Source organism: Orcinus orca, chromosome 5 (genome assembly GCF_937001465.1).
Source record: "Orcinus orca chromosome 5, mOrcOrc1.1, whole genome shotgun sequence".
Classification (NCBI taxonomy): Eukaryota; Metazoa; Chordata; class Mammalia; order Artiodactyla; family Delphinidae; genus Orcinus; species Orcinus orca.
The window spans coordinates 134,657,343-134,668,670 of record NC_064563.1 but is presented as its reverse complement, the minus strand read 5'-3'; the positions used below and the strand labels follow the sequence as shown (position 1 = coordinate 134,668,670).

At 39.1% G+C, this 11,328-nt stretch overlaps 1 protein-coding gene across 1 annotated transcript; it reads left to right on the top strand.

The window, feature by feature from the left end:
- Nucleotides 1–8,422: 8,422 nt before the first annotated feature.
- CLDN17 (claudin 17) lies at nucleotides 8,423–10,596 on the top strand. The gene has a single exon (XM_033418175.2). It carries the CDS (start codon nucleotides 8,602–8,604, stop codon nucleotides 9,277–9,279), a length of 678 nt encoding a protein of 225 aa, XP_033274066.1. The 5' UTR covers nucleotides 8,423–8,601; the 3' UTR covers nucleotides 9,280–10,596.
- The last annotated feature ends 732 nt before the right edge of the window (nucleotides 10,597–11,328 follow it).

The following is an 11,328-nucleotide window of genomic DNA, read 5'->3' as shown; positions in this document are numbered from 1 at the left end:
TCTTTCTGACTTACTTCACTCTGTATGACAGACTCTAGGTCCATCCACCTCACTACAAATAACTCAATTTTGTTTCTTTTTATGGCTGAGTAATATTCCATTGTATATATGTGCCACATCTTCTTTATCCATTCATCCGATGGTGGGCACTTAGGTTGTTTCCATGTCTGGGCTATTGTAAATAGAGCTGCAATGAACATTTTGGTACATGACTCTTTTTGAATTATGGTTTTCTCAGGGTATATGCCCAGTAGTGGGATTGCTGGGTCATATGGTAGTTCTATTTGTAGTTTTTTAAGGAACCTCCATACTGTACTCCATAGTGGCTGTACCAATTCACATTCCCACCAGCAGTACAAGAGTGTTCCCTTTCCTCCACACCCTCTCCAGCATTTATTGTTTCTAAATTTTTTTTATGATGGCCATTCTGACTGGTATGAGATGATATCTCACTGTAGCTTTGATTTGCATTTCTCTAATGATTAAAGATGTTGAGCATTCTTTCATGCGTTTGTTGGCAGTCTGTATATCTTCTTTGGAGAAATGTCTATTTAGGTCTTCTGCCCATTTTTGGATGGGGTTGTTAGTTTTTCTGTTGTTGAGCTACATGAGCTCTTTGTAAATTTTGGAAATTAATCCTTTGTCAGTTGCTTCATTTTCATATTTTCTCCCATTCTGAGGGTTGTCTTTTGCTCTTTTTTATGGTTTCCTTTGCTGTGCAAAAGGTTTGAAGTTTCATTAGGTCCCATTTGTTTATTTTTTTTTAAATTTCCATTTCTCTAAGAGGTGGGTCAAAAAGGATCTTGCTGTGATTTATGTCATAGAGTGTTCTACCTATGTTTTCCTCTAAGAGTTTGATAGTTTCTGCCCTTACATTTAGGTCTTTAATCCACTTTGAGCTTATTTTTGTGTATGGTGTTAGGGAGTGATCTAATCTCATACGTTTACATGTACTTGTCCAGTTTTCCCAGCACCCCTTATTGAAGAGGCTTTCCTTTCTCCACTGTATATTCCTGCCTCCTTTATCAAAGATAAGGTGACCATATGTGCATGGGTTTATCTCTGGGCTTTCTATCCTGTTCCATTGATCTATCTTTCTGTTTTTGTGCCAGTACCATACTGTCTTGATTACTGCAGCTTTGTAATATAGTCTGAAGGCAGGGAGCCTGATTCCTCCTGCTCCGGTTTTATTCTCAAGATTGCTTTGGCTATTTGGGGTCTTTTGTGTCTCCATACAAATTGTGAAACTTTTTGTTCTAGTTCTGTGAAAAATGCCAGTGGTACTTTAAAGGGATTGCGTTGAATCTGTAGATTGCTTTGGGTAGTACAGTCATTTTCACAATGTTGATTCCTCCAATCCAAGAACATGGCATATCTCTCCATCTATTTGTATCATCTTTAATTTCTTTGATCAGTGTCTTATAATTTTTTACATACAGTTCTTTTGTCTCCTTAGGTAGGTTTATTCCTAGATATTTTATTCTTTTTGTTGCAATGGTAAATGGGAGGGTTTTCCTGATTTCACTTTCAGATTTTTCATCATTAGTGTATAGGAATGCCAGAGATTTCTGTGCATTCATTTTGTATCCTGCAACTTTACTGAATTCATTGATTAGCTCTAGTAGTTTTCTGGTAGCATCTTTAGGATTCTCTATGTATAGTATCATATCATCTGCAAACAGTGACAGCTTTACTTCTTCTTTTCCGATTTGGATTCCTTTTATTTCCTTTTCTTCTCTGATTGCTGTGGCTAAAATTTCAAAAACTATGTTGAATAAGAGTGGTGAGAGTGGGCAACCTTGTCTTGTTCCTGATCTTAGTGGAAAAGCTTTCAGTTTTTCACCATTGAGGATGATGTTGGCTGTGGGTTTGTCATATATGGCCTTTATCATGTTGAGGGAAGTTCCCTCTATGCCTACTTTCTGCAGGGTTTTTATCATAATTTGGTGTTGAATTTTGTCAAAAGCTTTCTCTGCATCTCTTGAGATGATCATATGATTTTTCTCCTTCAGTTTGTTTATATGGTGTATGACGTTGATTGATTTGCATACATTGAAGAATCCTTGCATTCCTGGAATAAACCCCACTTGATCATGGTGTATGATCCGTTTAATGTGCTGTTGGATGCTGTTTGCTAGTATTTTGTTGAGGATTTTTGTATCTATGTTCATCAGTGGTATTGGCCTATAGTTTTCTTTCTTTGTGATATCCTTGTCTGGTTCTGGTATCAAGGTGATTGTGGCCTCGTAGAATGAGTTTGCACATGGTCCACCCTCTGCTATATTTTGGAAGAGTTTGAGAAGGATAGGTGTTAGCTCTTCTCTAAATGTTTGATAGAATTCGCCTGTGAAGCCATCTGGTCCTGGGCTTTTCTTTGTTGGAAGATTTTTAATCACAGTTTCAATTTCAGTGCTTGTGGTTGGTCTGTTCATATTTTCTATTTCTTCCTGATTCAGTCTTGGCAGGTTGTGCATTTCTAAAAATTTGTCCATTTCTTCCAGGTTGTCCATTTTATTGGCTTATAGCTGCTTGTAGTAATCTCTCATGATATTTTGTATTTCTGCAGTGTCAGTTGTTACTTCTCCTTTTTCATTTCTAATTCTATTGATTTGAGTCTTCTCCCTTTTCTTCTTGATGAGTCTGGCTAATGAGTTATCTATTTTGTTTATCTTCTCAAAGAACCAGCTTTTAGTTTTATTGATCTTTGCTATTGTTTCCTTCATTTCTTTTTCATTTATTTCTGATCCGATCTTTATGATTTCTTTCTTTCTGCTTACTTTGGGTTTTTTTTGTTGTTGTTGTTGTTCTTCTTCTTCTTTCTCTAATTGCTTTAGATGCAAGGTTAGGTTGTTTATTCGAGACTTTTCCTATTTCTTAAGGTGGGCTTTTATTGCTATAATCTTCCCTCTTAGAACCGTTTTTGCTGCATCCCAAAAGTTTCGGGTCATCGTGTCTCCATTGTCATTTGTTTCTAGGTTTCTTTTAATTTCCTCTTTGATTTCTTCAGTGATCACTTCGTTATTAAGTAGTGTATTGTTTAGCCTCCATGTGTTTGTATTTTTTACAGATCTTTTCCTGTAATTGATATCTAGTCTCATGGCATTGTGGTTAGAAAAGATACTTGATAAAATTTTAATTTTCTTAAATTTACCAAGGCTTGATTTGTGACCCAAGATATGATCTATCCTGGAGACTGTTCCATGAGCACTTGAGAAAAATGTGTATTCTGTTGTTTTTGGGTGGAGTGTCCTATAAATATCAATTAAGTCCATCTTGTTTGATGTATCATTTAAAGCTTGTGTTTCCTTATTTATTTTCATTTTGGATGATCTGTCCATTGGTGAAAGCGGGGTGTTAAAGTGCCCTGCTATGAATGTGTTACTGTCAATGTCCCCTTTTATGGCTGTTAGTATTTGCCTTATGTATTGAGGTGCTCCTATGTTGGGTGCATAAATATTTACAATTGTTATATCTTCTTCTTGGATCGATCCCTTGATCATTATGTAGTGTCCTTCTTTGTCTCTTCTAATCGTCTTTATTTTAAAGTCTATTTTGTCTGATATGAGAATTGATACTCCAGCTTTCTTTTGGTTTCCATTTGCATGAAATAACTTTTTCCATCCCCTTACTTTCAGTCTGTATGTGTCTCTAGGTCTGAAGTTGGTCTCTTGTAGACAGCATATATATGGGTCTTGTTTTTGTATCCATTCAGCTAATCTGTGTCTTTTGGTGGGAGCATTTAGTCCACTTACATTTAAGGTAATTATCGATATGTATGTTCCTATTCCCATTTTCTAAATTGTTTTGGGTTCGTTATTGTAGGTCTTTTCCTTCTCTTGTGTTTCTTGCCTAGAGAAGTTCCTTTTGCATTTGTAGTAAAGCTGGTTTGGTGGTGCTGAACTCTCTCAGCTTTTGCTTGTCTGTAAAGGTTTTAATTTCTCCATCAAATCTGAATGAGATCATTGTGGGGTAGTGTAATCTTGGTTGCAGGTTTTTCTTCTTCATCACTTTCTATATGTCCTGCCAGTCCCTTCTGGCTTGCAGATTTTCTGCTGAAAAATCAGCTGTTAACCTTATGGGTATTCCCTTGTGTGTTATTTGTTGTTTTTCCCTTGCTGCTTTTAATATGCTTTCTTTGTATTTAATTTTTGACAGTTTGATTAATACATGTCTTGGCATATTTATCCTTGGATTTATCCTGTATGGGGCTCTCTGTGCTTCCTGGACTTGATTAACTATTTCCTTTCCCATATTAGGGAAGTTTTCAACTATAATCTCTTCAAATATTTTCTCAGTCCATTTCTTTTTCTCTTCTTCTTCTGGAACCCCTATAATTTGAATGTTGGTGTGTTTAATGTTGTCCCAGAGGTCTCTGAGATGGTCCTCAGTTCTTTTCATTCTTTTTTCTTTATTCTGCTCTGCAGCAGTTATTTCTACTATTTTATCTTCCAGGTCACTTATCCATTCTTCTGCCTCAGTTATTCTGCTACTGATCCCACCTAGAGTATTTTTAATTTCATTTATTGTGTTTTTCATTGTTGTTTGTTTCATCTTTAGTTCTTCTAGGTCCTTGTTAAATGTTTCTTGCATTTTGTCTATTCTATTTCCAAGGTTTTGGATCATCTTTATTATCATTATTCTGAATTATTTTTCAGGTAGACTGCCTGTTTCCTTTTCATTTGTTAGGTCTGGTGCATTTTTTTATCTTGCTCCTTTATCTGCTGTGTGTTTTTCTGTCTTCTCATTTTGCTTATCTTACTGTGTTTGGGGTCCCCTTTTTGCAGGCTACAGGTTCATAGTTCGCGTTGTTTTTAGTGTCTGTCCCCAGTGGCTAAGGCTGGTTCAGTGGGTTGTGTAGACTTCCTGGTGGAGGGGACTAGTGCCTGTGTTCTGGTGGATGAGGCTGGATTTTTCTTTCTGGTGTGCAGGTTCACGTCTGGTGGTGTGTTTTGGGGTGTCTGTGGACTTATTATGATTTTAGGCAGCCTCTCTGCTAATGGCTGGGTTTGTGTTCCTATTTTGCTAGTTGTTTGGCATAAGGTGTCTAGCACTGTAGCTTGCTGTTCATTGAGTGAAGCTGGGTGCTGGCATTGAGATGGAGATCTCTGGGAGATTTTTGCCATTTTATATTATGTGGAGGTGGGAGGTCTCTTGTTAACCAGTGTCCGAAGTTGGATCTCCCACCTCAGAGGCACAGCACTGACTCCTGGCTGCAGCACCAAGAGCCTTTCATCCACACGGCTCAGAATAAAAGGGAGAAAAAGTAGAGAGAAAGAATTAGTAGAAGTAGGAAGAAAGAAAGAAAGAAAGAAAGAAAGAAAGAAAGAAAGAAAGAAAGAAAGAAAAAAGGAAGGAAGGAAGGAAGGAAGAAAGAAAGAAAGAAAGAAGAAAGGAAGGAAGGAAGGAAGGAAGAAAGAAAGAAAGAAAGAAAGAAAGAAAGAAGAAAAGAAAGAAAGAAGGAAAGAAAGAAAGAAAGGAGAGAGGGAGGGAGGGATGGAGGGAGGAAGGAAGGAAGGAGGGAAGGAGGGAAGGAAGGAAAAAAGAAAGAAAGCAAGAAGATAAAGTAAAATATAATGAAGTTATTAAATTAAAAAATATTTATTAAGAAAAAAATTTAATAAAGAAAAAAAAAAGTGGACGGATATACCCTTAGGACAAATGGTGGAAGCAAAGCTATACAGATAAAATCTCATACAGAAGCATACACATACACACTCACAAAAAGAGGAAAAGGGGAAAAAATCATAAATCTTGCTCTCAAAGTCCACCTCCTCAATTTGGGATGATTTGTTGTCTAAAGGAGGGAAGGAAGGAAAGAAAGAAAGAAAGAAAGAAGATAAAGTAAAATAAAATAAAGTTATTAAAATAATTATTAAGAAAAAAATTAAAAAAAAAAACGACAGATAGAACTCTAGGACAAATGGTGAAGCAAAGCTATACAGACAAAATCTCACACAGAAGCATACACGTACACACTCACAAAAAGAGGAAAAGAGGAAAAAATCATAAATCTTGCTCTCAAAGTCCACCTCCTCAATTTGGGATGATTTGTTGTCTATTCAGGTATTCCACAGATGCAGGGTACATCAAGTTGATTGTGGCGCTTTAATCCGCTGCTTCTGAGGCTGCTGGGAGAGATTTCCCTTTCTCTTCTTTGTTCTCACAGCTCCCAGGGGCTCAACTTTGGATTTGGCCCCACCTCTGCGTGTAGGTCGCTGGAGGACGTCTGTTCTTCGCTCAGACAGGACGGGGTTAAAGGAGCTGCTGATTCGGGGGCTCGGGCTCACTCAGGCCGGGGGGAGGGAGGGGTACGGAGTGCGAGTAGAGCCTGAGGCAGCAGAGGCCGGCGTGACGTTGCAGCAGCCTGAGGTGTGCCGTGCGTTCTCCCGGGGAAGTTGTCCCTGGATCCCAGTAACTTGGCAGTGGCGGGCTGCACAGGCTCCCCGGAAGGGAGGTGTGGATAGTGACCTGTGCTCACACACAAGCTTCTTGTTTGTGGCAGCAGCAGCCTTAGAGTCTCCTGCCCGTCTCTGGGGTCCACACTTTTAGCCGCAGCTCGCGCCCATCTCTGGAGCTCCTTTAAGCAGCGCTCTTAATCCCTTCTCCTCGAGCACCAGGAAACAAAGAGGGAAGAGAAAGTCTCTTGCCTCTTTGGCAGGTCCAGACTTTTCCCTGGACTCCCTCCCAGCTAGCCGTGGTGCACTAACCCCTTCAGGCTGTGTTCATACCGCCAACCCCAGTCCTCTCCCTGCGCTCCGACCGAAGCCCGAGCCTCAGCTCGCAGCCCCGCCCGACCCGGCAGGTGAGCAGACAAGCTTCTTGGGCTGGTGAGTGCCAGTCGGCCCCGATCCTCTGTGCAGGAATCTCTCTGCTTTGCCATCCGCACCCCTGTTGCTGTGCTCTCCTCCGCAGCTCTGAAGCTTTCCCCCTCCTCCACCTGCTGTCTCCACCCACGAAGGGGCTTCCTAGTGTGTGGAAACCTTTCCTCCTTCACAGCTCCCTCCCACTGGTTCAGGTCCCATCCCTATTCTTTTGTCTCTGTTTATTCTTTTTTCTTTTGCCCTACTCCGGTACGTGGGAAGTTTCTTGCCTTTTGGGAGGTCTGAGGTCTTCTGCCAGCGTTCAGTAGGTGTTCTGTAGGAGTTGTTCCACGTGTAGATGTATTTCTGGTGTATCTGTGGGGAGGAAGGTGATCTCCGCATCTTACTCTTCTGCCATCTTCTCATCATCCTCTATCTTCCTGTTTTTTTGAGTCAGACTAGAAAGAGGAGGGAAGCATCATAGGTGAGAGACCATACCTACTCCTGGATCAGTTACTGTGCAGCTAGTCTAGCCAGGTGCTCTGAAAACCTCACATTCCTCATCTAGCAAATGAGAGACTGAAGCCTGATGACTTTGAAGCTGCCTTCCATCTCTAAAAATTTTTCTGTTACGTGGATTTAAGTAATTACACATCTAATCCAAAGGGCCACTTTCATATTGCTCCATAAAAATGGAATATACATTTTTGACTTTGATAAATATGATATATTCCAAGCTGCTATTGAAGAAACATCTAATGAACATTTATAATCTAAACATTATTTCACCAGAGAGAAAGGTGTCACTCAACAGATAATATAATAATTACCAGTAAATTCAATAATAAGAAGTGCTTCTCCTTGTTCTTGCTTTCTGGATCTTAGAAAGAAACTATGAAATCTGCATGTCTTGCTTAGGATGTCCCGTTTCATAAAGTATCAGTGATTTTAGTAGAAGTCTTGAAAATAATACCTGAACATTTATTTTAATTCAAGAAGTCATTATTAAAACCAGGATTCATGAACCATATTAAAGAGAGGTGGCTTAGATTAGAAGAAAATAGTAGGTCATCTGAAGTCCAAAGTGTTTTGCAAATGCTCTCCAAAGAACTGGCAAGGTGTTGGTGTTTTCTTCTGTGGTGGCTTAACACATGTATTTATACTTTTATATCAGAGTGATTTTTTTTTTTCGGTACACGGGCCTCTCACTGCTGTGGCCTCTCCCATTGGGGAGCATAGGCTCCAGACGCGCAGGCTCAGCGGCCATGGCTCACGGGCCCAACCGCTCCGCGGCACATGGGATCTTCCCGGACCGGGGCACGAACACGTGTCCTCTGCATCGGCAGGCGGACTCTCAAATACTGCACCACAAGGGAAGCCCCAGAGTGATTTTTAGACAAGAAGTTTTCAACTCTGTAATTAGCAATCCACAATGGAAATTTCGACACATAATTACAGCATTGCTTAGACAATAGTAATATGAGAAATACTAACGCTGAATGCAGTATTTCTTGGCACACCTCTGGCTACGTTCTTATTGGCTGAGAAACAATTATATATGACTAGTAAGTAATTCATACGTAGTATGAAGTGAATGCGAGTGTACGAGGGCAGCATGCATGTACAACAGGTACTTCTAGTTAAGCCACGTTCAGTCACTGCTGCTGGTTTGGACTAAAGTGTTCTGGGCAGTAACAGTGGAGAACATCATCAGAGATCGCTGAAGCCTCACAGAGGCCTCCCCGTTCTGGGTCGTGAGCAGCTTCCCTTGCAGATTGGATCCGTATTTAAAGCAGAGGCAATGACATTTAGCCCGCTGCAAATCGCTGGACTGGTTCTTGGATTCTTCGGCATGGTGGGGACTCTGGCCACAGCACTTCTGCCTCAGTGGAAAGTATCAGCTTTTGTTGGCAGCAACATTATTGTCTTTGAAAGGATCTGGGAAGGGCTCTGGATGAACTGCATCCGACAAGTCAAGGTTAGGTTGCAGTGCAAGTTCTACAATTCTTTGCTGGCTCTCCCATTTGACCTGGAAGCAGCCCGTGCCCTCATGTGTGTAGCTGTTGCCTTATCTCTGATTGCTCTGCTTATTGGCATCTCTGGCATGAAGAAGATTCAGTGCAAAGGCTCTAACGAGAGGGTTAAAGCATATCTTCTGGGGACTTCTGGAGTCCTCTTTATCCTGACGGGCATCTTCGTTCTCATTCCGGTGTGCTGGACAGCCAATATCATCATCAGGGATTTCTACAACCCAGCCGTCCACATAGGTCAGAAACGAGAGCTGGGAGCGGCACTCTTCCTTGGCTGGGCAAGTACCGCTGTCCTCTTCATCGGAGGGGGTCTGCTTTGTGGGTACTGCTGTTGCAACAGAAAGAAACAAAAGAACAGATATCCAGCCACTGAGCATCCTGCGCCACACACAGATAAGCGACCACAGAACGGGACAGTGCTTAGTAAGACCTCCACCAGTTACGTCTAACACCTGCTTTTCACTCAAACTGTGTGTTATGATCAGTGTGTTTTATAGAGTCTTGCCAGAAACTGTAAGTACATCAGGAAGGAGAACTTGCTTTACGACTGTTTTTAAATTGAGATGAAAAGTTTAAAGGGCATATAGACTGTAGTCACCTGTGATAGGAATAGAAATGACTTGCTTTAGACATTCTGACCTCATGTGTATTAAATGCATTTACTATTACTGGACTCAAATAATAATCCCCGTTTCAATTTGTGTAGTCTAAAATCAAGTATGTCCATAATCCTTAGTATAATGATAGACTCTTTTTTTGTCCACAACCATATGTTATCTGTTAAGAAATCTGAATTCTATTGTAATTCATAAGCCCTAGCAATAAAACATGTTCTAAAATATAACCTAACTTATTTTTTCTCCAAATTATTTCTTACACTAACATGGTAACAACTAAATTGATGACTTTTTTTCTTTTTAAAACAAGCTGCAAATAATAGACATCAAATAAGGACTTTTAATTGAATTTATCAAAATATGAAAATGTTTGTTCAGTGAAAAGAGTTGTTTCTCCTTAAGGAAACTCAAATGTACTAGAAATTAAACACTTTTAGGGAGAAGGAAGCTCTAATCTCTGTTAGGATATTTAAGAAGATGATTTTAAAGCATCTAACTTATACAGTTAAACTTGCTTAGAATTATATATTCAAATGAAAGTAATTTCTAAATGAAAAATAATATGCTCTCAGAACCCATGATGTGCACCTACAAGCAAACAGAATTATCTGTCTTGATAAGACACATCAACAGAATACTATGAACTCTCAATTCTCATCAACAGGAAATACAGTCCCAATTAGGGAATTGAGGTTTGGGTGTTGAAGGGACTGGTTTCTATTCCTTGTTTTATTCTTTAGTCATTGCACAGGTCTACATACTCTAAGTAAAATGAAGAATCAAGGTCATGATTGAGGCAGTTAGTCAGGCCAGAGTAAGTACCTCCTTTTGTATTCTCTAATAAATAAATAGGTATGGATAAAGCATTTTGTTTTGCTTGAATTATATGCATTATTTTCTCAATTCTTCACTTCCCGTGTATTTAACATGCTAATATTGGGTCATAAGTGTGGGGCTTGGGGGAGATAGATAGACAAGTGTTTGTGGGGCAAGACCACCCCTATGCGATGCTTCTGAATATCTCCAGTGTCTTGTGAACCAATTAATGTTTATATATTTTAACTCTTCAAATTTTAACTCTTCAAATTTTAACTCTTCAAATATTGTGTTTATTTTATAATAAAGATGTATTTCATTTACAACATATAATTTCAGTGAAGAGATTAAATTTGTTCACCAAATATTTATTTTATGTCCATGCTTATTATAATAAAATAATAAATAAAATAGTTACATATTTTCAATAATGTTGGTCTATTTCCCTGCAGGGTTAATTTGAAAATGAAGTTCTGTCCTCAAAAGATCATCTAATAACTCTGAAGCGTTAAATCAGAGATAACTCAAGCCTAGATGTTAATGTCAAACCCTCATTCCATTCTACAAACCACCAGGAAGACTTCAATAAGGCAAACCCTTGGCAATATAAAACTGTATTTTAAAAATTAGTAATACATTAATGATATAGGCCAAATAAATGTAAATGTCTTCAAATAATAGCAATAAAATAAGAAAACCAATAATTTAGATAGATTTTTTTCTAAGATTGCTTTATTTTTCAGTCTTAATTGAGAAAGACCAAAATATGGGCATGTTGAAAAGGAGTCATTTATCTTACACAAGCAAATACATAAGACATCAGGACAAGCAAGATATATGCTTAAGGGTTGTCATGCAATCATTTGTCTTACCCTTTGGCTCACTAGAAGAAGTAATTAGTATGGCAGGATGGGTTCCAGAATCTAAATGAGGCATGATATCCTGCTAGTCAGAGAATCAAAGAGTAAAATTGTGTAACTCTAGGTAGAGTCATAAAGTTACTAGAGACAACATTAGCTACTGAATATGGGGCAAAGTTTTAGGGACTAAGAATTCTTTTCCTTA

What these genes read in the sequence shown, in the direction of transcription:
- CLDN17 (XM_033418175.2), top strand. Translation starts at nt 8,602, where the DNA reads ATGACATTTAGCCCGCTGCAAATCGCTGGACTGGTTCTTGGATTCTTC.